At 44.2% G+C, this 25,827-nt stretch overlaps 1 protein-coding gene across 1 annotated transcript in view; it reads left to right on the top strand.

Annotated features, from left to right (window-relative positions):
- WIPF1 (WAS/WASL interacting protein family member 1) overlaps positions 1-25,827 on the top strand; it is a 56,411-nt gene that overhangs the window by 16,652 nt on the left and 13,932 nt on the right. Inside the window, exons 2-3 of the mRNA XM_082484648.1 lie at positions 5,133-5,239; positions 24,415-24,503. Coding sequence (XP_082340774.1) covers positions 24,453-24,503 — 51 coding nt within the window. The 5' untranslated portion in view covers positions 5,133-5,239; positions 24,415-24,452. The remainder of the gene's footprint in view (positions 1-5,132; positions 5,240-24,414; positions 24,504-25,827) is intronic.

The following is a 25,827-nucleotide window of genomic DNA, read 5'->3' as shown; positions in this document are numbered from 1 at the left end:
GTCAGGGAGGTAATCCCTGGCTGGTGGTCACCGGGAGGCTGCTCACAACACTGATGTCTTCATCTGGCACAATCTAATTTAAAAGATGACATTTTTAGTAGAAACCCCGTAATTTACGCAGAAATTACACAGAATGCATCAGCCAATGGGCAAAGGAGCAGCTCCCACTGGTTTGCTCTGGGCCTCTCGCCGTAAGCTGTGGTTTTGTGTTACAGCCTGGGTAGCAGCAGAGCCAGCTTCATGCTAGCAGTTGTCCCCTGCTGCCTGAGAGTGAGAAAAAGGAAAAAAAAAAAACAAAAACAAAAAAAAAACCCAAAAAACAAACCTCAAACTTTTGAACACTGAATCGGTTCTTCAATAAAGTCCATGGCACAGGCTGTGGAACCACTGTGCTAACACACCTGAGAGTGCTGTGGGGCACGGTGGGAGAAATGAGTGGTGGTGGGAGGACACCCATAAACAACCGTTGCTGCTAAAAGTTTTGCATCCCAAATGTGCAGCATCGCTGTCTGTTTGTTTACTCTCTTCCTGCCTTCAGGTTCTTCACACCCACACTTAGGTGCAGCTAACTCTATTGGTGCCCCAGCACAGATGTTTGCAATCAGTCTCCAAGGGAACCCCTCTGGCTGTGTAACCCATCTGCCTTCACTCAGTCCTTGCCAGGCTGATCAGTGCCCCAGGCATTGGATGTTGTTATTTCAGAGCTTGCTAAATAAAGGGACATTTAATTGACCTCTGCCCCACCATCTCCCTCACCCTCCAGCCTAACTGAAGGGTGTTTAACATGCTCCACAAGGAGCATCTTCCAGCAGAGCAGTGTCTCCTTGCTGACCTCAGTAAGACCGTTCTGCCTCTCCTCTGACACGGTAGTCTTCAAACTTTATCTTTAGGCTGTGTCACTATTGGTATGCCTTAAGATTAGATTGCCTTTCCAAAATTCACGTGTCTTTAAAAAAAAAATTCTGCTAAAGCACCACCTATTGATTAATCCTGTAAACATACTCTTCTAATCCAGGACTTTACTGTCCTTCCTTCTGTGACATATGTTCAGGCCTCTCTGTCCCATCACTAGATGACAATATATAGATGCACACAGCTACACCTAAGAGGACATCTACTCTTCTTAAGTCATAAACTATTTTTCATAGGACTCAAACTCCTGTGAGAGCTGTTTGCCACATTCAAATGAAAAATATTTCTGAAAATTGCCAAAAACTGCATCTATTCGCATACATCAATTCATTACCGCTCTGAAAATTTGATAAACAAGTATCCTGGAACTGAAATTTCCCATTTCCCATGCCTGGAGTGTAATTACCTTCTCCACTGTTGCATTTGTTTTCTCTTTAAAAGAAAGGGGGGAGCACTGCTCATACTGTAACAGAATCATATTCAGCATTTGGTATTAATACAAATAGTACAAAAAGGTCCATTGAATCATGGAGTGACTCAGAAGGCAGTAGAGGAGGGTTCTTTGGCTATGTAGAAATGTCAGTGGTTCGACATGACAGCAGAAAGCTCTTAAACGTGCTGTAAGGGACAGTTAGCATCTTCATCTGGTTTTGAAAAGTAAGTGAAGCGAGTCTAGCAAGGTGCGGTGAGGAAGTGTGGTGTCACGTGCAGCTCTACAGGAAACAAGATTGAAGCTGCTGGGGAAGTTCAGAACCGGGTGACCTCCAACGGATTCAAATAGCACAGGTTAGTCCTCTTAAAATGTCTCTCAGCATCGTACTGGGGTTGTGCATACATATTTTCACAGATTTGTGGCGGGGAGTGATAAGAAGTGGTCCGTGTGGCACTTGTGTTAGCAGGTAGCGAGCGACGTGGGCTTTCAGATCAGGAGCTTACGGGGCAAAAATAGGAAACTCTTCTGTGAGTTAGCCTGGTTTGTGAGAACCTCGGAGCCTGCCGCGATCTAGAACAGCAGCGTGGACCTGAATCACGTTAGAAGTATGAATGAAATCTTCCCCATGTTGTTAATACTTTCCTATAATGAGCAAAAGGTCTGGATTTTTAATAGAAGTGTTCAATGTTAATAAATACCAAAAAGTGCTTTTCTAAGCACAGGTTAAACCTTTTGACTGTAGTAAGAACTTCCCTTTGTTTGATTTGGCTGTACCAAGTATATAGCTGTTCTGTTTGATTTTACTGGTGTAGTCTCTTGTTAAGGTTTTCTCTCATTCCTGGTGATTTCTGTTGAGAAATTCCATCCCAGCTTTTCTGTGCTGGAGGGTTTTGGCTTGGGAATGCACTGTATCAGGAATGAAATGGCACCAGTTTGGTACAGGAGAACTTGGGAGCTCTCAGAGGGAGGCTGTTTAATGGGATGTACGTTTTGCATTCCTGCACAAAAATACATTTGTTGCTTTTAAATATTACTAGGCAATTGTGAGTAATTAACAATTTTGAGTGCAACGTTAGAGTGAAAGGTAGAAGGAAAATAAACTTCAGGATGATAAAATGTAGAATATTATAGTAGCGCATCACAGAATCTGAACTAAAACCCAGCACGGGGCACACGTGGCGCTGGGAGAGCGTGGGGGGAAGAGGAGGTGACGGCTGCGCAGCCTGTGCTGGCAGTGGCGGTGGATGGCAGAGGTGCTTGCTCTGTGCAGAGACTCCCTGGCTCGCTAGGCGAGGGCACAGCTTGCCAGGCTGGGCAGTGGAAGTGATTGTGATCTAGCACAAAATGCGGCTGTTGGGTATGAGAAATGCTGAACCAAGGGCATGCCAGACATTAAAATCAAAGATTTGAGTGTCAGGCAAGTATTCCTAAAACCGTCCATACTTCTTCCGAAATCTTTTTTAAAACTTTTCCCTGATTCTGTAGAAAAACAGGCTAAGTTGCACTGCTGTTTTACCTTCCTTGTACCACCTAGTGCATTCTTCTTGATGTCAGCATAAAAACATCTACGTAAAAGGAACGCAGCAGCTGAGGAAGGACCAGGCTGCGCAAGCGGGGAGGTCCTCACCTCCGCCTGCCCAGGGCGGCGCATGCTGGGTCTGGCTCTGCCGCGGGGCGCCGAGGGTCTCAGCGATTTAGGAATAACAGGGCCCCGTTTCTGGCAGGTTACAGCCCTGCGGCTGTCACTCGCTGCAGCCTTGCAAAGCTTGCTCTGGGGTTTTGAGCTTTGGAGTTTCACATGCAGAAGGCTCTGGCCTTAGCTGGGCTTCTCCACTTCTGTAAAACTGGCAAGATTGGCAAAGGCAGCGAAGTTCTGCCTGAAGTCGACCTTTCTGCTTTATTAGGTTTTATAGCCTTCACCAGACCACAGTGAAACTCAACTCTGTTTAACTAAGAATGTGATTTAAAACCAATTTAGTAAAATCCCGCTGCAGACAGTTTCATTTTGGCCTAATCCTGCCTTATAGCGGCTCATCTCAAATAGATTATGAGTTGGTTTAAGGTAAATATTATGGCTCGTAAATAATATATTTGAGCCTCCATGCAGGGGTTTGCAGCAAGTATTTGAAACGGAATTAAAAAATAAACTGATAACACTGTCTTAAATAAATCAAGCCAAACACTTTTACTCTGCTGCTAAGAGTGAGCACAGACAACCAAGACTGAAAGAGGAGGGAAAGAGCAGGAGAGGGGGAATTTCTGAATGGGCCGGTTCCACCAGCTTGTATTATGAAAACCAGGGAAAGAATGTTTCTTTCCCAAACAAATTTAAAAGGAAATCTGCAAAAAGAGGAAAGGGAATAAAGAGTACAGACTAAACAAAAGGAAACAAATATGGATTGGAATGAGAGAGAAAGAAACCAAAAAAAAGAAAATAGTAAAAAATGGAACCAGATGGGGACAAATTTCGTGCTCAGGAAAAAAACCTCCTCTTTTACTGCACTCCAGAAGGAAGGGAGAATGTGTGTGTTTGCACACATGCATAGCATCTATGGAGGAATAATGCATTTTTCTGTATGACCTTTTTTTAATTATTTATTTTGGTTTCTTTCCCTTGTGCAGTATTAGTACAAAAATTTGTAAGTTTGAGAGTGCTTCAAAGTTAGATGAAAGCAACTTTAAAGTGCCCTTAATTTTGCAAACAAACAGAATAAACTGCTCAGAATGCTACTTTAATCACTGGCCAGTTTTGCTCCCCAAAAGGTACTCATCCGCACTGCTCTGTTGACCCTGTGTCCACTGTGCACTTGGTTGCACTTGCACAAGGTTGACCTATTATCCGCAAGGGGAAAAACAAGAGTTAAGGGGTACAACACCAACAAATATAAAGATGAACTGCATGGGCCAGCTTCAGAGAGTTTATAGCAGGATCCCCTTGTGGATTTCATTTCACCACATAGTGTATGCAAAGGTTTCACACCAGTGAGGGATTGGAGTCTCGAGATTTTGATCTCTAAATAGAAGTAAATCCATAAAATGCTGAATAGTTACTGTTCTTATATTTTATTTTAAATTGACTGGATTGTTAAAGACATTTTGTTGTTTTAATATGAAATACATCAAATGGACAAGGGTATCTTTTGCTGGGATGTTATTTGCAGCATGTCTCCGTCACATCTTGCTGGTCATTCCCTCCCCCTTCCTTCCTCCTCCCCCCCCCAACTTGAATGCAAGTTCTGCAAATCATTTCTGTAATTAGCCGTTAAGAGCATCTAGAGGTTGAAGGAGGTTGGTTTTGCTTTTGTTTAGTTGATTTATTTCAGCTTTTACATGCATTTTTCCCTAGCCTAAATTATAGAAACCTCCTTATTACAAAGCTGGTCAGTGAACCACGGTTCTTTTAAGAGGAGCAACTGTAGCAGTGGGTAACTTTGTTCAGTCTTACCACCACATCTATCCACACATGTTCTTAGGCTGTTCTGCTTTCATTCCACCGTTTATATTGCCTTTTACAATGCTATGCTGAAGTCAGGGGAATTATCTTAAATTTGTTTGAGAACAAATCGGGCCCTTTGGCCTCAGGGACTGATATGGGGAGCGCACACAGTGTATTTTCCTGGTCTGATTCCTCTTTAGATGGGGGCGAACTGCTCTTTACACACTGAGAGTTTCTCATGCAGAATTTCTACTTACGCAAGGAAGTGCATAATAGATACGTACCCAGGCTCTGTGGTCCCTAGTGTTTCAGTTTCACAATTAATAGTTTGGGGGTTTTTCTTCCTTGCAGGAATGTGCAACCTGGGAAATGTTGTTGCAGTCTAACAGCAAGTATATCCTGGACTGAATTTGCCTGGCCTCCTATTCTGTGCAAGCATCTCTCCTGCTGGTGACGAGGTACAGAGCCCGCGGGGTTTGCATTGGGAGAGGGGAGGAGTCACTGTGTGAGCAGCAGCAGCGAGGAAACAAGTCTCCGGCATGTGTCATCCCTGGCCTATAAAAGCCAGAAGGCACAGAGCCATCTCATGTCTCGATTTGCAGTCTGACAATATAGGAGTCATTCTTCTCCGGGGCAGGATTAATGGCAATGCAAGTTTACTGATATGCTCTGATACGGCACCCCTTTCCTAATGTCAGGTTTAGGTGCCTTAGGTTGCATTAAATTTTCTGCCAAATCCACAAGCTTTTAACACATACAGTGGGGTGTTTTTTCATTCCAGTAGCATAGGGCTAACAGTGGAGGGGTTTGAGACTTCACAAGTAGGTCAGGAGACCTGAGACATGATTTGACCAGGCGCTGTGAATTCATAGTTGACCGGATCTAGAGCGAACGACGGTACACTTGAAAACTGCACAGTGAAGGCTGCAATGTTCAGAGTTTGGTGCTAATGAACAGAAATAGTATGAAAAGGTCCACTGAGACACATAGCGAATCAGAAAGAAAGAAATAACAGCAACTTTACTTTTTTTTTTTCAGTGCAGCAGAGGTTCAAGCAGAAAGCATGTGCTGTAGATAAGATACAACATGGTAATCTAGAGCTGGTGCAGTTCAGCAGATCAAATATTATTTCCTCTCTCAAATGCACTGTGTTGTAAGCTCTAACTGTGGCTGCTTTGTGGGCCAGGTAGAAACTGATGCTGGGAGGGTCCCAGAGGCTTCTCCTTGGTAGGGTCTGTTGCTGGTCCATGTGGATTGATGCTTTGGTGTAGTTGCAGCAGTGCACTTGCTTTGGGAACCACAGGCTGGAGAAATCTGGGTGCCAGGCTTGGGAGATGTAAGGGGGAAGAGTTAGCCCTAGGAAGAGACAACCATCTCGCTTCATTTGTGGCTCCACGACTCATACCAAGCATGACGAACTGCTGCCAGGATGAGGATTGGTGCAAAGACTAATATTTGGAGAGGTATTCCACATTAGAGGACCAAAAAAGATGGTACTGCTGGGTCATCAGTAGCCAAACACACCTGTTTGGACACCGCGGGTTAGAAAGGATGGCCTGTTTGCAGGAGGGAGATATGCATATAGCGAAAATATGAGTGTTTTTAAATTGACACTTTTATTTCAAATTAGTAAATTGGATGCTGCAAAAGAACATACAGTGCAATACTGAGATAAAGATGGTGAATTGGGTCACCCTCACCCATTTCAAATATGATGCAGGATTATGGAACATCCTAGGAACAGCAGTAATGATGAGAGACAGACCAAATACAGCCTGTAAGAAAAGACTGGAGGAAATAGGATTGCTTAGCCTAAAGAAGAGAAGATCAGAGAGGCATGTAAACAGTTTTCAAATAGCCATGAAGAGGAAAGGAAGAAATTATTCTGCACATCAGTTGTAAATTGGATGAGAAATAGCAAATGAGATCACAGCAGAGGAGTTAGATTAGGTACTGGGAAAAGCTTCATTAGCTGTAAGGTTAGCGAAGTAGATGACAGGGATATCACAGAATTTCCATCGCTGGAGATTTTTAGGGAGAGAAGAGATAAATACCTGCTAGGAATGATATAATCAATAGTGACTCAGGTGAAGGACTGCTGTCTGTCATCTGTATTTCAGTCTCCTTGTTGACAGTGACTTGAAATTTTTCTGGTTATTGATGAAAGCTGAATAGTTATTTTAAAGGCAATAAACTCTTCCAGATGTGTGGTACAGCATATCCCATACTCCACTTTTCAGGGAGAGAAGGTGACATGCTGTTACTGACTTTCCCGAGGAGATACTGCTCTTCTAATTTGGGAGTCAACAGATGAAATAAGTGCATTATACTGTGCCCTGTGGCAAAGTATTGAGCTGTTATCACTAGCAGCTGGCAAGACAACTACCAGGTCTGCTCCCAGCATAAGAGGGAGACCTGAAGAGGCAGGCTGTGCTGCTTTCTCAGGTAAACAGTTGTGGGAAGACAGAAAACTGCTCGTTTTTATCATGGCTCTCAAAACTATGGTACTAACGGCAAACTTCAGATTCACGCTAGCCGTGCAAAACCAGTTTGGTCTGCATTGAACAGCATTTCCTAATAGCCAGTTTTGATGGATCAGGACTCGCCTGAAGCAGCGTTTGGCTGCAGAGTTCAGGCTTTGTTCACACAGACAGCCCTGGTGCTGCCGTACCCATTCTGCGCAGAAGCGGGGCTTTTTCTCTGCGTGGTGGTGCCTGGACCAGCACCACCTGTAGCTCAGCCCTCTGAGCTAGCCTGCTTACGAGGGCCTTGGGAGATACAGAAGAAAACAGTGATTCTTGCAATAGTTTGAGGACTGACAGTCATCAGGACTGCAGTTTAAGAGAGAAAGTAGACTTCGTGAGAGTAATATGTCTTATGACCTAATAAAACCAACGCATAGCTTCCTTTCAGCTGTGGGTTTGATCCAGATACAACAGCATTCTGAGGGAAAAGTTTTCTTTTTATCTGGAAGCTTGTGGCCTCAGATTTGAAGTGGTTCTTAATTCTTTGTTTAATTACAAATTCTGGTTTTGAAAGCAGAGATGTCAGGAGTTGTACTTCAGTCTGCTATATGCTAAACTTAGTCTTCAAACTTACTTAAAATAAAACCAGTTTGGTTTTTGCCTATGCAAGCTAGCCGACCCGATCAGACAGTTTAATCAAGGTTTCTGCTGTATTTACAGGATTCAGCAGATGTGATGCTAACTTTAGCTAGGGTTTAACAACTGTGACAACCGGTCTTATTACAAAGAAATTAAAGGGGAAATTGGCTGCCACCCTCCAATACCTGCTGTATCAGGGCACCTGCACTCAGCGCTCCAGCCTGCAGTGACCAATTTGTTTTCTCCTCTGAGCTTCTGGTAGATCAGCATTAGTAAGGACAAATTTGAGCAGTCCTGTGGAGTAAGAGGACTTACCGATGAATGTTCTAAAGAGGAAATGCAAGTGTTGAATGATAGTATGTGGCTGCTTTTGGTTTTGTGGGTATGGTTTTTCCTGGCAGTATTATGCCATACATACTTTTTTTTTTTAGATTAAGCACCTCCAAACTACTACTTTTTATGCAAAAACCCCTGCATTTGGAATACCAGCAGGAGCTCAGCTAGACCTGCTGTCTTGCGTGGGGGCAAATAACCTCCAAAACCAGCTGCTCCCTGGGTTCCCAATGAGCTCCTGCACAACCTGTGGAGCAGGCTGGCTTGCACGTGCCAGCTAATACAGAGGTGTGATGCTGGCTGGGCACTGCTTCCAAAAACCTGGCAGGAACCAGGAGCTGCTGCTGGCCCGGAGCAGCTGGCCAGGATATCTTGTCTCTCCTTAAGCATGGCTTGCAGCTTCCACCGAGTTCAGGCAAGATGTGAATTTGTCCCTCTTAGCGTATTCACTTGCCTAGCGTGTCCACCTGGGTCGGACCTACACAGTCAGCTAGACATGACTTCATGTGCGATGTCACTACAGTCCCCTGAGCCCCCTGGTAAAACTGTGCTCTCCAGGGCAGGCACCAGCATGGCACATTGCCTCTGACTACACGTGCTACATGGAAACACTTCGTTGTCGAAGGTTGTAGAAAACAGTTGGAGATACAAATATTTAATTTTTAAAATAAAATACAGGTAGATGAATGGAATCACTTGGTTTTAACTAACAACGACTTGGGCAAACGCTGTCTTTTAATGTGTGTGGACTCAATGGGCTTCATAAGTAGAAAGTCGGGAGTGCTGCAGGTATCCTTGGGGTCCAGCCGTTTTCCTTCACAGGAAGGTAGCGCAGGACATTCCTCTTCTTTGCATAGGGGAAGATCAGCTAGGTCTTGTGCTAAGCCGCGAAAGACTTTACCCTGCCTGTTTTTTTGGCAGAATCCATTAATAATCATTCTTTCCAGCTTCTCTTCTTCACTTGCTAGCTAAGTACTTGCCATGTGCAGCTGTAAAAAGTTGTTTCCAAAGAGAAATAAATTGGAGCAGAGACTTCTGTAATCGGAGACGTGGAGGAAAGCAGAAGGGCGTTTTCACTTTGTTGTCCTTGGTTGCTTTTGGTTTGATTTGTGCCATGCGTTAAACTAGTACCCTTTACGGGACTTTGGGCTTCCTTGCTTGTCTGCATCTGTGTCTTTCCAGTCTTAGCTCTAGTGGCACCAGCTCGCCCAGTGTCCCTCATGGGACCAGGGGACGATCAAGGCAGTCAGGAGTCAGTAAGAGAGCCCTGTGCTGGGTCAGCAGCGCCATGTCAATACACTAGTGAAGCTGTGAAAACAGAAGCCTCTAGCAGTAGGATTGAGATGCCTAAGCTGGAAAATTTCTCTTTGGATGTCAAAGTTAAGGATCACAGTTGTAGTTTTTTCAGGACATTTTTATTGAAAAGCTTTTCTAATTAACACTATCAGCTTATCAAAACCTTTTTTTTCCCCTGAGATCAAGGGTGAATTCGGCACAAAATTTAAATTTGAGATATCAGAAAATTCTAAAATTATATTTAAAAATAAATTTCAAATTCCTAAAGCAAATGTAGGCTCTGCTGAAATTTGAGCGTCTAAGGACAAAACTTTGTTGTTTTGGTGTTTTTTTTTTTTTAAGTTCCTGATTAAGATAGAAATCTCTTCATGTCTCAAACTTCAACAGGACATAAAATTGGTTTCCCACTTCTCTCTATTTCTTTCCTCCAAAACCCTCATTATTAAATTTTGTACTATATCAACATACACAAATTTTAGTGCCTCTCCAGGTAGAACAGGGAATCTAAATTCGTAGACTGAGTTAGTCTTTCATATAATGTTAGAATTGCTTTGAGTTTAAAAGAACCACAGACATGCTAAACAGAACTTGCACCTTGCCATCTATTAGGTAATTGCCAAAACAAGTAGAGAAGCATATATCATAAATGAAATATTCAGAAGCTATCTTTACTTATAAGGCTTTCAACTGGGCAATGAAAACCTTAGGTTAGGTATGGACAGATTAACAGTATGCCCTTACTGCAGGTCTTCAAATTGGCATCATCTGCTGCAGATGGGTACTGCGTACTCAGATGCATATGTGCAAATTTCATAGTCCCAATATCAAGGCTGAGTCTTCAGCTAAAGTGCCAAGTGTAAAATCCTCTGTTTCAATGTTATCTCACTTGTCTTTCATAAATATCAAGTCCTGCTGCAAGACAAAACTCCCAAGATTTATGTAAAAATGGCTTTCCAAAGTTATTTTGAGTTGAATTTTTCTTGTTGCTCTACTCTAGTAAATGAAATAAAATATAACTGTGGTTGGTCTATACTCTGATCTCTGCTTGGCTTCTAATGGTAAGGAGGTGATTCTGCCCCTCTACTCCACTCTCGTGAGGCCCCACCTGGAGTACTGCATCCAGCTCTGGAGTGCCCAACAGAAGAAGGACATGCACCTGCTGGAGCGTGTCCAGAGGAGAGCCATGAGGATGATCCGAGGGCTAAAGCACCTCTACTATGAGGAGAGACTAAAAGAGTTGGGGCTGTTCAGCCTGGAGAAGAGAAGGCTCCTGGGAGCTCTTATTGCGGCCTTCCAGTACCTAAAGGGGGCCTATACAGGAGAGCTGGGGAAGGACTTTTTACTAGGGCACATAGCGGTAGGACAAGGGGGAATGGCTTTAAACTGGAAGAGGGCAGGTTCAGATTGAACATTAGGAAGAAGTTTTTCACTTTGAGGGTGGTAAGGCACTGGCACAGGTTGCCCAGAGAGGTTGTTGAGGCCCCATCCCTGGAGGTGTTCAAGGCCAGGCTGGACGTGGCCTTGGGCAACCTGGTCTAGTGGGAGGTGTCCCTGCCTATGGCAGGGAGGTTGGAACTCGATGATCTTCAAGGTCCTTTCCAACCTAAACCATTCCATGATTCTATGAATATTAGTATTGCCTGGATTTTTTACTCTTTGCATTTTGGCAGCTTGTTTATTAAATAATTGAAACATCTCTTAGCTGTACCTTTCTTTTCCAAGTGACTTTTGACATTTTTTCTTGCCGAAAGGCAGCATTGGAAATACTTAACAGAAAAATTCATCCTTGTATTACTCAGGATGTTTTCCAGATTGGACCAAATGGAAATTGTCGGTGATAGGAACAGTGCATGAGCATCGTGGGTGACTTGCACGCATAAAAACTCAGATGCTGAAGGCTAAGGTCTCTCCTGTTGCACGTGGAGAGGTATTCAATGCACTGTGGGTTACATTTTTAATGCTTCACAAAGAGCCAAACTAAATCCAAACAGAGGGGGCAGAATTTCTGGTCTGCCCTTGCACCACTTCAGCTGTGAATGGGAGTCTGAGATAGCAGCCACCAGGGCTTCAGGCTCCTTGCCTGGGGATCTCTCTAAACACCAGTCCACCGGTTCCACCTCCCTCAAATGGTTTCTGGTAGTCTGCTTTAGCCCTAGAGCTTCAACTGGCAGCCCTCATAATTTATTGTACAGATTCATATTACTACTTTTTGACCATACCTTCCTGCGGTAGAAGAATTCGTAAGTCTGGAGTGAAACTAAAGCAGTTCCTATCAGCAAAGGAGAGCTGATACTTTTTTATTTATTTATTTATTTAAAAATTAGCCTTTTAAAATTAAGCTTTTCTTGCTGTGGTAATAAAGGCAGTGGATCAACACAGTTAATATGGGTATGTTATAAAATCTATGTGTTTTAAAATAGAGAAAAAGATGGTTGGATTTAGTAGATTTTGTATATGATACAGAGAACCAAACAATATAGAGATAATGGCAACCTTCAATCTACTTTACTTAATGGTTATCTGGTCTGTTAGTTTTGTACAAGCCATCTAAAGATAGTTTTTGAGTTGTCTTATGGAAAATTTTTAATAGCAATAACGTAATGCTTCCTCTATAATTTCTCTGAAGTAAGTTGCAGGATAAGTTTCTTGCTGGATTCCAACCAGGCAAATAATCTGGTGGTGTAGGAACATAACATTTTGGACTTGTTTTTAATATGGATTAGAAAAAGACATCATTTGCCAGCACTGCCAGGACATTAGGTGATCGTGTAAATTCACATGTGAAATAATGTGTTTTCAGTAACAGTGTTGCTTTTCTTTGTTGTTTTTAAATGAATCCATTTCAAACCAAAATATGTACGGTAGGATATTTGAGATAAAAATGAATCCCTTATCCTTAATTCACCTTGGGTTGGGGGTGGGGTGTATTGCTTTGGACAAGGCTTCAAAAGTTTTGTAGACCCTTTTGAAAAGATGATCACCTTTTGGCCACAGTATCCGAGTAGTCTGGGGTGAGCAAAGGTTGGTTCCAACATGAAGAAGGGGCGATTGAAGCCCTGGAGTTTGGGGAGGGGAGGGAGCTTTTGCCAAAGCAGACCCTCTGTTTGCTTCAGGTTACTTTTTGCTTCCTCTTTTCCCTCCCCTTTATTATTTCCACCCCAATTTTAAAATCTCTTCCACAGATTTGTTTTCATATTGCCGAGAACCTTTAAAAATAATTACTGAAACCATAGCAGCCCATCTGAAAACTTTCTGAGACGCAGTATGAACTACACAGCAGGCCAAACCTCAGAAGGCAGAGGCCCTCTTCCAAGCGAGCAAGAACGGATGCTGTGAGTTGCTTTGATTGCTTGTGCAAATGGACACTTTGTCATCCAACTCCCTGCATGTGCAGATACCCAGCGTACGTTGCCCAGCTTCACATACGTCAGGGTTTTCCAGCTTTGAAAGCGATACTCATTTTTACTGTAAGCTAGTTATTAAATAAATTATGTAAGAGGAAGTTTCATTTTGTAGCTATTCTCAGAGGAGGATCTATGGTAAAATACCAATCCTAGTAAATACCAAAAACTCTTCAGTGTGCAAAGTAATGGTATATTTTGTGTATCTTCATTTATACCTCAGTAAGCTGAAAATTTTCCATTGCTTTATTTGCAAACTTGCATTGATTCCTTTGGGAATGTGAATAATAAAAATGTAATTGTTTTGTAACAGCCCAGCAGAGTCTACAAAGAACTTAACTTTCCCTCGCCACGTTACAAAAATAAGCGTTTGCTATTTTATAGCTTTTTGCATCGGAAGACAGAGAAGGTTTGCGAACACAGGGGATACAAGTCATATGCAGAATGAGTCCTCATTTAGTATCTAGTCCGTTTGTAAAGTGTGACGTGAGTTTCTATTCAGTTTGTGGTCTGTGAGCAGGGCACAGAGGGAAAGTTGTGGGGAGTTTTTCAATAGGTCGTGGTCCTTTGAGGCAGATGACAGTATATCTTGCCAGTTGCTCTCCCCAAGTTCATGAAGCAAGATGCCAGCAGCACTAAACACAAGTGATGGCATCTTTGTGCGGGCTGTGGCTATGGTACTGCATCCAAAAGATGGTGTTGTGGGTGCCAACACCAACCTTGACCGCTGACTGTGACACTCCTCAAATTCATTACTTATGTGCAAATATGATTCAGTGCCTCACAAATGATCTGGTTTTATGACTAACCCCCAGCTACAGTGAAAATCCCTGCACAGCAGAGAACATCAAGGGAATTCGCGGCGTGCACTCTTCTTTAAGTCTGATCACCCCAAATAATTCAAACACTCAGCGAAGTCATAAGGTACAATGGGTCTCATCCAGCCCCCTCTGAAAACTGGCCTGCGCCTTTCCACACACTCTAATGAGAGTAAAGTCAGACTCTCCATCTCCATCCATTTTAGTGGAGGTTTGGAGTCTCGGCACTTTGCAGCCTCCAATCATCCAAAATTAACTTTCAGAATGGAAAATCAGATTATTTCTTTTCTTTTTAATTAAAATCTCTACCAGACCTGGTTGCCTGTTTCTCACAAAACTGATTTATGGGCCTTGCTGCACTGAACTGAGGCTTTTATTAACGGTAACCTGGCTCTGAGGTGGTATTAGTTTTTCTGAACTGTCTTTGGCGGCGCAGGCTGCCTTACATTATGTAGCTCTGGGGCTGGGTTTTGTTTTGTTTTTCCCACACTCCAGGCAGATCAGTCTTTGATTGCTCCTCTAATGACAGGTATTCAAGTTACTCTCTAATTCATGTCGACACCTGGGCTGTAAAAAAATCTAATGCGCTCTTGCTTGTGTAGTTGCTCTTTCCCTGCTGACTGCCCAGGCCACTTAACTTTTTGTTTGGGCTTTTGATGTGAAATCTGAACTAATCTCTGTGCACTGTAGTTTTTCAACATTCTTATAGGAATATTGCAATATTTACAAGAGAGAGGGATTGGAAAATGGTGTTTAAAATTCATTCCACATGTCTGGCCCTTATATGCCTCAGATTTCCCCCTTAGAGGTAGTCGCTATTTTAATATTATTTTATGGGTGCTGGCTTTAGTAGACCAGTCATAGTTCACTGCGCGTTTAGTAAGACTTAGTTGATTGTGATGAAGAAAACACTTTATGTTAAAAAAGCCTGTTTGAATGTTGAAGCCAATTGAATTCTAAACCTACGCCTACTGAGAAGTAAAATAATCTGACAGTCTGTGAGACCCTTGATCCTTTTCTGTATGCCTTCATTATAGTAAAATGCTTTTGACTGCAGCTTCTTGTAGTCCTGTTGGTCAGAAGGGAAAGGTGAAGACAGCTTCAGCAATGGTGTCACGCAGGGCACAATGTTATTAGTGCCCTGGAGGCATGGAGAGGATGCGGTGTGGAATGTCCCAGAGTTCCCACAATGTAACCTGTGGCTCCAAACAGGCTCTTTTCATCCTAACCCCAGGATTTGCAGAGGAGCCCCACTCCTTATAACCACTGCTGTGAAGGGGACCCACGGTACGCCAGTGGGTCAGCAGCCGTCCACCAGCAGAATCCTAGGGCTCGCTTACCAAATTTGGTTCCTATGACTTCTTTCCATGCTGGCTGAAAGTTGCAACAGCTCAAGTGTCCAAAAAAAACCCATTCAGACTAATTTCTGATACTTTTTGGCCTGTTACACCATAAAACAGCGGAGAGAAGGGGAAAAAAAATCCTCCAGACTTCTGTAAATTTGATTCAAATGGCAGAATTACTTTCACGCTACGCAAAGCAAACAAGTGGTCAGACCTGTAACATCCTAAAAAAAAAAAAAATTGGAGCAATAGGTGGAAAGGCAAAAGGCAGGGACGCTAATGTGAACAAAAGTTATTTTCCCATGGTAACAAGCCGGGGGCTTCGAGGGCCAGCCCATGCCTTTCCGGCTCTGGGTCACCAGGTGTGGGGAAACATCCCTTCCTGCCCTCTGCCTGCCACTGTCAGGCCACAAATGACCCTGTCGAGTCGGAGAGCTGAGTGGTGCTGTGCTGTAAGGATAAGCTGGCGGAAAAAATCCTGTTCTTCAGGTCTTCTTCCAAATTAATGCAATGTTTTTTGTTCTGATTTAGGACTGAATAAGCTGGAGGCAATACTCGGAAATCCTTAATTTCTGAACTAGCCCGTTCACCCTACCAACAGCTCCTAGAGCTTAAGACAGCTCAAGTTTTGGGGAGAAAGCTGTGCAGTGAAGTGCATGCTGCTGAACAGCCACATGACACTGAGTGATCACCTCTGAAGTAATGAGATACTGGAAAAAGCAGGCCCATCGGAGAGAAGCTCTTGGGCTATGTATTAGGAACGGTATTTTGTGAACACAAAATGTTCACAAGGAGGAACAGGAGAGGGAATAAGATGGAGAGAGACGCGAGGTCCTTGTTGCCCCGGGTATGTTGTCCCTATGTGGAGAGGTTGTCCCTACAGCTGCTCCGGAGCACCGTAACAAGGGTGCCTTTCTTTAGGGCTGCACACTGAGGTCGCCTCCAGCCTGGGTGAATCCCTTGTTGGCCGTGTTGGGCAGCATGCCAAGGATAACACAGCCTTCTGCCTCCTTTCAAACATTCGGGTTGACCGGAGGCGGCCTGGGATGGTGGGTGATTGAATAGTGTAGGCAGCTGTGCTCTGGACAGCTGAAGTAAGAGCTCAGGGACAAACAGGTCAGTCCTTAACCATCACTTCTGCCTGGGAGAGCGGGTGAAGCTGTTTGCCGTCGGGCTGGTCTTTGTGGAGGGGTTGGGGGAAGGACTTTTTATTTTTTGGCAGGGAGGCAGGAGTAGAGAGGGAGCTGTAGGAGGCTGCAATGTCTCAAGTTGTGTCCTCCTGTCCCGAGGGCTGGGATATAGCCAGTATAGTAGATTTGTCTGCTGCATTTGGCCCCCACCTCCTGCTGAGGAGTGACACGCACGTGCTTGTTTTAAAACACCCGCAAGACTCCCTCCTGCCGTGCCCGGCGCAGGGGCTTCGCTCCCGGCGCTGTTTGCAGGGCTGAGGTCCTGCTCCCCGGGCAGCGTCGCTGCGGAGGGGATGGTGAGCCAACTCGCAGAGTCTGAGCAGACAGGAGTATTTCTGTACATCTCCTCTGAAGGCACTGGCTGAAAGAAATGATAGGAGCATGGATTGGATGGAAGCAATTTCTGTTTTGGGTGAGTTGGAGAGATACCTTCTGCTATAGTGTATTTGCTCTTACATTATCAGCTTTTCTCAAGTGAACATCCAAACACTTGAACTGACCAAAAGCTTTGCTGCTTCTTCCAAATAGTGACTGTATTGGTGACTGGGGGCAGTCCTCCAAAGCTAGCCATTGCCTGTGATCCTCTGCATATCTTGAAAAATATGTCACTGAAAAGAAAAAAACTTCTTAAAATACTTGGATTAAAACAACATTCTGACACCACAGCGGCCTATTTCTTAGCTGTAATTTTCCATGGATGCAGCACCGCTGGATTTTCGCCATATAACTCCTGGTTGCCTTTGACAGATGAGGTTTGCTGGATGCAACTTGCTGTGGACCATGAGTGCATCTGGCCATTACTGCTCTTGGTGCCCCGCAGTTGCGTGCTGGCTCAGTAGTCTGATGGTTCGTTTGTCACTGACACCCCATAGTAACCTGCTACGTTACTGTTTTCCCATGATGGTAAGAAGTAGAACGAAAGTGTTTAGGGGGTTTTAAGACTCTGGGGGATTGCCCAGTGTGAGCTGCTGCCTGCAGGGTCACTGCACTTGGCTGGGTGCTCAGGGGTGAGGGAGGTGAGCATAAGAGGTGGAGGAAGATGGAGATGCTGTAGGGTTGGCAGAGCGCGGGTGCCTGGGGTAGCACGCACAGAAGCATGAAAGCACCTTACGGCATCCTCTCATTTTTTTTTTTCTAACTACTCTTGTGCTTTGTTTGCTGTTGTGGTTATTTATCTTACTGCTTCTCAGTAACCCCCAGTTCCTGCACCTTTCACATAGCTCAGTTACGCTGTTGTAAGAGCCAAAAGATTAGAACTCTGCAATTTATTGAAAAGAGTGTATCTAAAACAAACTAAAAAATATATAATCTCTCTGCAGCCTAAGGAGGACTGAAAAAAGGCTTACTGTGATACTGACTTGGTGTGTGTTTCTTACCCAAGAACTGCCCCGTGTGCTCCTGCTGGAGACCTCCAGGCTCTTGCTTTCCTCTCTTCTCCCTTTTGGCCCCTAACCGCAGCAGGATGGCATGGCATCCCTCTAGTCAGTCACTGCCAAATTTGTAAAGGTGCAGTTCCCCGTGGCAGATCTTCCTGTTATTGCCAGCTCCTGTGTGTCATTCAGGTTGGGCTAAGTCCTATTTTGGGGCCACACAGACTTCATCGGCTTTACCCATGTGCCCGTGAATGAAGCCTATCATCTGTCACCCCCTCGAGGGCCATTTGTGGAAAGAGAAAGGATGCTCTGACTTGGGGTACAGGCAAGAGCTCTTCAGCATCACTGGTACCAGCCACTTTCTCTGCCCTGGCATTTTGCGTAGGGGGTGGCATTTTTCAGTCTGGGTGTAAAGTCATACTCGTACCACTCACTTCAGGTACTGTGGAGAGTTTCTTTGAAATGCAAAAAGTCCCAAATAAAGTTGGCTTCCTCTCTCTGGCAGCGGCAGCTCCCCAGAATTTCCCTGAGTCTTATGCATCCAAAGTAACTTCTCCTCTGTTGGTCTCTCTTTTGGCTGTCAGGTTCTCTGCAAGTGGTTTTTAGGGTGAAACGTTAGTGCTTCCTTTCGCTACCACAACTTCCTCTGGACAGGACAGGACAGGACAATTTGCATTCTCATACCCTTGTAATGTCCTTCCTCAGGCCATACAGTCTTGTAATTCCTGCATGAAAAGGAGTGTCGTTTCAGCCAGAAACGATCCTTAAAAGACCAGTCACTGATGTTAAAGGACCCCAAAATACTGAGAGTAGCGTTTTAAATGTCCCTTTCTTCCTCCTGAGCTCCTGGGCTTTGGGAGTTTTATCCCAATTAGGAAGAGTGCTGAGTATAGGGCAGTCACACAGCAGTCCTGTGGTGTCTCAAGTAGATCTTATATTGGGTTACTTTAGTGCCTGTGAGAGGCTTTGCCCTACTCCATGAGTGACTGAGGCCAGAGAGTCTCCTAAATATTCTTTCTTCACCCTGTAGAGGAATTCATCTTCAGCGTATTCAAGTGGCTTCATGCTGCACTGGGTCTGGTTTGCTGTCCTTGTTGAATTCTTGGGGCGCTTAAAACCGTCTATCTACACATTTTTCTTTATAGTTTTCTATATTTTTAGAAACTTTAATAAAAAGAGAAGAAGAAAAATATCTGATATTTTTCAGATGGGATTTACTGGCATGGTGTTGCATGGGAGGATTGTCTTCAGCATCCTCTAAAGTTCTCATTTCACCCCTTTCCACACTCCCACACCTGACTCCTTAATGCAAACAGCCCCTCTGGCCTTTGGAATATATGGTGGTGGAACGTGGGACATGTAGATTTACTAACGACTCGGGTCTACCAAGGAAAGTGGGAGCAGGGGGACTCAAACAAATTTCATAAGAAAACGCAGTAACATTTTTTTATCAAACTGATTTAATAGTTCTGTACCCCATTAAAAACCAGTTCATACCAAATACTGTGGTTTGTATGAAACTGATTTTAAATGGTTTTCCAAATACTTTGTAATGTGTTTATAGTCAGTTGCCCTTTGTGCTTTGAGAGCTACTTTAGTAAAGTACTTGGTAACCCAGCCCAGTTTCCTCAAATTCAGATTTTTAAAATTTTCCTTTCTTTCATTAGCAGAAAGTAATGCATTTTGAAAAAAAAACAAATCAATATCAGTTTGGAAGTTAGGTCCTTTTGCACAGAGGGCCAATCAGCATTTTAGTCTGCAACTTTGGGGTTTTTTTCCCCCTTGACTTATATCACTTCTATTTTATTTCTACAGTTGTTTGTTCCTTCCTCTTTTTTTGCTTGGAAATTAATCATGCAGGAAATGATTAACCACAGTGAGCTGTCTGTCTGCCTCTGACTCAATATGTTTAAGAGGGGGTGCCTCAAAGCAGCTCAAAATGGCTGACTGGATGCAAACAGTGCACTTGCGGGCCGGTTGTTCACACTGTCCATCCCATGTTAAATGTCACGTTTCTTTTCAGCACTTGTAATGCTCCTGAAGTGATTTCCGAAGTACCGAATTAAATCTGAAATGCTCAGAGTTTGTGTTTCACCGAGTTCAGATAGTGCCATTTTTGCTTATTGCTCTTTAGGGGTTACTTCGTGAAGCAAGGGGCTCTTTGTAGAATGCATCATATGCTGTCTCCCATACTTTGGTTTTTGAATTAAATTAGTTTTTATCACAATGTATTGCATATCATCATATTTTAATAGCATTTCTGATAGGGGCTGCAGGGTGTGCCTGCTAGCTTGCAAAAATCAGAGCTTCCTTCTGTGATGGTATGATTTACCTGTATTTAGGTGGGCATCTCGTTTGCTAACGGCTGGGGCGGTGTTCTTAAAAGGCAGCAGATGCAGGCTGCGTGCACGGCCCCCTCGAGAAGGTTGCCCGTGGTCTGCAGGGCGGCTGCCCTGGCACCGGGGGCTGTAGCTGATGGGGTGCAGAGCGAGCGTGAGGACTGCAGTGGGATGCCGGCTTCCAGCCATGGACCTCTGGAGGAAACAGCGGTGTGCACGGCGCTGCTGGCGCCCGCCCCGCAGCGGGAAAGCAGCTGCTGCCACTGCCAGCTGTGGAAATCCTCCTCTCTTGCTGACAATACAGGGCTTTGTGTTGGGGGCTCCGGGGCCGACGCTGTGGTGTACGTGCGCGGGTTAGTTACCGTAATCCTTTCTGCCGCACCACCAACGCTCATCTAGATATAACGCTTCCTTATAGCTTCTTAAAAGCTGTGATAATGTACACTACTGCCTAGAAAATATGCAAGGACACATGTCCTGGGTTTCAAAGTACCGATATGCCTTCAGCCTTGGTCCTTTTGGCTCCTTTTCAACACCCTGCAGCACCGACTGTTATAAGCAACTTGGTTGTTAACAGATTTGGTAGGTAACATTTATTACTGGGTGGATTGGTTACTATTTCAGGTATTTTATAGTGTCAGCTGTTAGCAATTGAACATAATGTCTATTTCTTAAATCCAGCTCTTTCCCACTGACCAAGAGCAAATAATGAACCGAGTCCACTGCTGAAGTGTAGGACAGTAACCAAAGCTTTCCTCTAATTGCAGAGTTATGCTTAACATCTTAGGACATCTCTATGCTCTCCGCAAAACAGTGATCCTGCGAATTAGTGAGGAACAAAGCAGCTGCAGAATTCAATTTCGGCGTTGTGCTGACTCAGCTGCTTTGCTTCTGCAGCCAGCGAGGTGCTGCTCATCCCAGGGGTCAGCCCCAGTGCTGCGCTGTGGGCAAGCCCCCCGATCGCTGCATCTCTTCAGTACATTATCATTCTGCCTACAGGCTTATAGTGATCAAATTTCATAACCCAGAGAGCACCATTATTGATTTATATTTTTTTTTGCTTACAAAAAGTCAGACAAAGAAATAGATTGTACAAAATCTAACAACCGAACGGCAAGGGCGAGTTACAGCTTCAAAGGCAGAGGTGCTGTTTCTTGCTGCAAAGTTTCGGCTTAAGTTTCTGAAATTCTCTTTCTCAGCAGCAGGAGCAGAGCCAGAGAGTGACAAAAGTAAGAGTGAAGCAGCGTTGTAACTTACATTTTAAGCTACAACTTTACAAACTGGGGTGTTTCACTGGCTCTGTAAGAGTATGCATTATACATTTTTGTGTGGGCACACAGGTTTCTGAGTCATGCCATATGATCTCTTTTCTGATGGCTCCTGAGGGAAATGTGTGCTCTGGAACATCACGAGTAAACAACTCTGCAGGATGCTTGCGTTAAACTTCAAGCCAGTTCTGCCTGAGATTGGCCTATGACAGAAGCTTGTCCTGGGCTTCCAAAATGCCATTTTCCAGACCGTCCTGGTAACTGCTGTGGGGACTACAGGGCTTGTTCAGCAGTAGCTAAATGCTAAGCTCACCAGTGTGCAGCTGTGTACCTAATTTCACTGTTCCCAATTTTCCTGTTGAGAAAGCACATCAGTACCAGAAGAGGTAGTAGCTAATGGGAGAGAGGGGGCACCCAGTGCCTTTCTCCCCCTTACCTCCTTGCAAATAATGTGTGCAGGGAGGGGTTTGGAGAGGCTGGATGTCTCCCTGGGTAGTGAGTGGCTTCCCTTAGAGGACCCAGGTTTTGAGCGTTACCTTGCTTCTCCCCTGTTCCCACCAATTCCTTACAAACCTGATCTAAAACAACCCAGTAAAAAAGAAAAAAAGTGAAACAGACCAGCACAAGCGTGCAGAAAGCAATTGCTTAACTTGCAGGGAGGTAGGCAGGTTACGGCATTTGCAAAAATACTGCTTTTTTGAGAAAGCGCTGCGAGGACCAGCTGGCTCACTTGCTGCATTCAGGTCTGAGCTGCCTTAAGGAATTAATTTAAAAGTCTGATATTAAACCAAACTGTATTCTGCCTGCTCCAGAAACTTTCCCATGGCACATGGAGTGCCGAGGAGACTTACAGCGCATTATCCAGACTGCTTTGGCCTCTTATCAAAGCACTGCAGAGAGCAGAAATTCTCTTTTTAATCAGCTGAAGGAGTTAAAAGCTTGGTGAAATAGCCGAATGGCACAGTTACACTAGAGACAACTGCAGCTGTGAAAAGACTGTGTTAAGAAACAGGATGGTTGTGGTCTGCTGTAAGAAATAATTTTCCTGTTGACTATTTTTTTAAACAGGAAGCTGAAGAACAAAGCAGCATTAGTCTTGGTGCTTTTAATAGGCTTCAGATTTCAAATTTTGCTTTTAGGATAAGCAGATCAGGAAAGGATAGGGCTTTGTGCAGAGTTTTGTGTAATGACAGAGAGCTAGAAATACGCCAGGCAGGAATATAACTGGATTCAAGCAGAGGCTCTGAATGTGAAGCTGCTGCTTCTCTGGAGACGCCGTAAGATGTGCAGTAACGCACCAGAGGACTGATAAGAGCACGCCGGTCCATTTGCAGGACTTTGCGAATGCATGTGTTTGCAGAGCGCTGCGTAGGCTTGGCTTCGCACAGTTTCCTCTTTGTCAGTCAGTCTGTCCGGCCGCCAGCTTCCCCTTTGCTCCACTCGCTCTTTCGCAGTAACCGGAAAGAGAAACAGCTTCTGCGGTACAGGAGGAGAAAAGCTGCAAACGCTAGAGGCAGTGCCTCACACCACTTTGCACTCCATGTTTTTTTCTAGATAGTCAGCCAGAGCTAGGGGTGATGTGTCCGACTCCTTTCCAAGCCCTTTGCTCCCTAAACATTTTAGACAAAATCCATTAAAGGTGTATTTCAGGAAAGCTTTCTTCTGAGGAAGGTAGCTCAGCAATTTTTTGTGTGTGTTTGTGTGGGTTTATAGCTGTACTCCAATTCTTTTGAAGCATGAGCATCTGATGAGATAAATCTGTACTTCTAACCCTTTTTTTCTCACATACATATCATGGATCATCTCAGAGCCATTACAGCCTTTGTAGGTGGTGACTCACCTCAAACCCTCACTGAAAATGCCATTTTGTTCCGTTCAGAACATTTTCCTAATGCTCATTTAAGCTGTAAAATGTACTGTACTGAAGTTCATTTGACAGATACTGTGCTATTACAGTTCTCCTTGGTTTTATCAAAAACAATTAAGTGACTTTGGAAAGTAAGAGCTGTGTATTCTTGTAAAGAACTGCCCCAAGGACCTCAGCCGTCAGCCTGGGGCTGTCTGGAGAATAACCCTTATTCCTATTCCCACTGTGTTTACCTGTCTTGTGCCACCATTCTATAAATGGTGGCAAATCCCTGGCACTGAAGCTGGCTCAGGTGAATGGGCAAGAGCAAAGCACATGCTGAAATGCCATAGCACCATTAGAAAAGCCCTGGAGCCCCCGATAGGCACAGTTCCAGAGAGCAGTGTGGCAAAATGCCCCAAAAATCCCTTGTGACTTGAAAAAAAATTCTTCGATGCTTGTCCCTTCTTTTTTTTTTTTTTTTTTTTATTCCTTTAATATTTTCATTGCAATGAAGTTCTGCATCTTGGGCATGACCCTTCCAGGATTGCCCTAGGTTGGAAGTTCTGCTTGGGGCGGGGAAAAGAGGGAGCCTGGTCTCCGGCAGGGAAGCTCGAGGACGGCTGAGCTCTGGCAACCAGGCTTTTCCCTCTGCAGCAGCCTGCGGCTGAGAGGCCGGGCTGCCTGCTTGCTCTTCCTCCTCTGGCAAAGTGCACAGAGCACGACTGTGTGTGCTGCTCTCGAGGAGGAGGAAGAAGGTGAATTCAGAGGTGGTGATGGAGCTTGGAGTCTTCAGACCAAGCAGGAAGAAAGGAAGAAGCATGAGTCTTTCCCAGAGCTCTGCTGTTCCGCCCTACCCATAGCAGTGGGGGATCTTCCAGCAATTCAAGGGCTTTAAAAGGTCAGCATCTCTTTCACAGTATGATCTTAAAGAGATGATGCATTCTTGAAGTAAGGGTTGATGGTATAGCTATGGGATTATCACGAAGTACTTCCACAGGAATGAGATTGTTGGATTAAACAGAGTTCGATTTTGGTTTGTGCATTGCCGTAGCAATCCATGGGTAGTGTACGTGGGCAAAACTGGGTATGTATGTTTGTGAGTTTGGATGGCAATGGGGATCATGCAAGGAACCCCCGTTTAAGGATGCAGCTGGTTTCCAAAGAATAAAACATGAAGTGATTTTTACAGATTTTTTAGACTTAGAAAATGTAGCAGATAAGCCTGTTAGCTGCAAGGGTGTTTTTTGGCTGAGTAGAAATGTATTTATTAAGATTTGTTAATCTCTGGACCTTGTGTGTTTCTGTGTTTTGCTGTGCAGGTTTCTTAGCAAGACCAGACGGAGTTCAGCCTTCCACCATGCCTGTGCCTCCCCCTCCAGCTCCCCCTCCGCCCCCAACACTGGCCTTGGTGAGTTTTACAGTAGATAAATGTACTGTATACACTGTCTTCTGTTGCTGCTCGTCATATTGAATAGGATGTCCAGAGGCATTGAGCTGTAGACGAAGGTATGCCTGATATTTGGGGAAAGCTCTCTGAAAATCTGTTCACAGTTGATGATTGATCCTACAAGAGGGACTGTCACTTCCACTCCCTTCCAGTGCCCATATGGATGTCACTAGCCACGTTGACTCTCCATCCTCCTCTTCCTCCCACACTGGTGGTTTGATCTGGTGTAGGGATCCTGGGTGGAGAGGCACAGCTCCTCAACAGCTGGTCTAAGTCAAGGGAAATTGAAGTCTTACTCTCCCCTTGCCTTTCTCCAGCCATGTACTCCCACCTTCTCCCTCGTTCTACTCTAGACTTATGTGACCCGAGCCGGAAAAAATCAATCCCATTGTTTAAATTTGGTAAGGATAGTTCTTAGCCAGCATAACTCCCTCATCCAGCCTGCGGTACCACAGCGCAATATCCACTGCTGGCACAGCATGGCGGATGAGACTACATGGGACCTGACTTAAGTCAGGTCCCAAGCTGGAATAGAGCTTGTGCTGTTTTGGCCCTCCAACAGTCAGTCACCTCACTGACAAGAAAGAAAAGGCTTCTTGAAATGCCATTGTAAAGTACTCAGGTATTTTCATAGAAAAAAAAAAAAACCTAGCTGGTTACACAGATAGGTTGGGCTGTGCTGCTGAAGAGTCTTTCCCTCATTTTCCACCACAAGCAAGATTCGGATTCTGTGCTTGGTCCCTCCATGGCAACTCTCACCACCTTTCAGGAAATTTCCATAACACTGATCTGATAATTTAGAAAGCTTTTCAGGAACTACCTTTTCCTAGAAGAAATAACCATATATACATGCATGTGTGTGTGTGCATATATGTATATGTGTATTTTGGGGTTGGTTTTTTTTGCTTCTTCCTTGAAAAACTGTGTCACCAAAAGATAAACTGAAAAGAGAGGACCATTGAGACAAACCTCATGCATCTAAAGGTTTCATTGGGTCTATTTGAAGAGGTTGATATTGTTGAAGTGGTGATTGCCATTTTTAAGTATTTCTATTAAAACTAAAGTACTTCTATTAAAACTAAAGTACTAGATAAAGCTTCATCTTTCTTCTGATTTATCCAGAATTTGTATATGAGGAGTTTTCACTACAACTTTCAGGAATGTCCACCTTTTTGTGTAATCAAATTATGTGTGTAGTCTGTTCTTGTTCAGTCTCCAAAATGGCAATTTGCCACAGATGTGCCTTGGCTTTTAAAAAATCAGAGACTCTAAATCTTGAGTTAAA

The sequence above is a fragment of the Vanellus vanellus genome, assembly GCF_965231255.1.
Source record: "Vanellus vanellus genome assembly, chromosome: 5".
Taxonomy (NCBI): domain Eukaryota; kingdom Metazoa; phylum Chordata; class Aves; order Charadriiformes; family Charadriidae; genus Vanellus; species Vanellus vanellus.
Note: the sequence above shows the minus strand (reverse complement) of the source record. Positions and strands in the feature narration are given on the sequence as shown.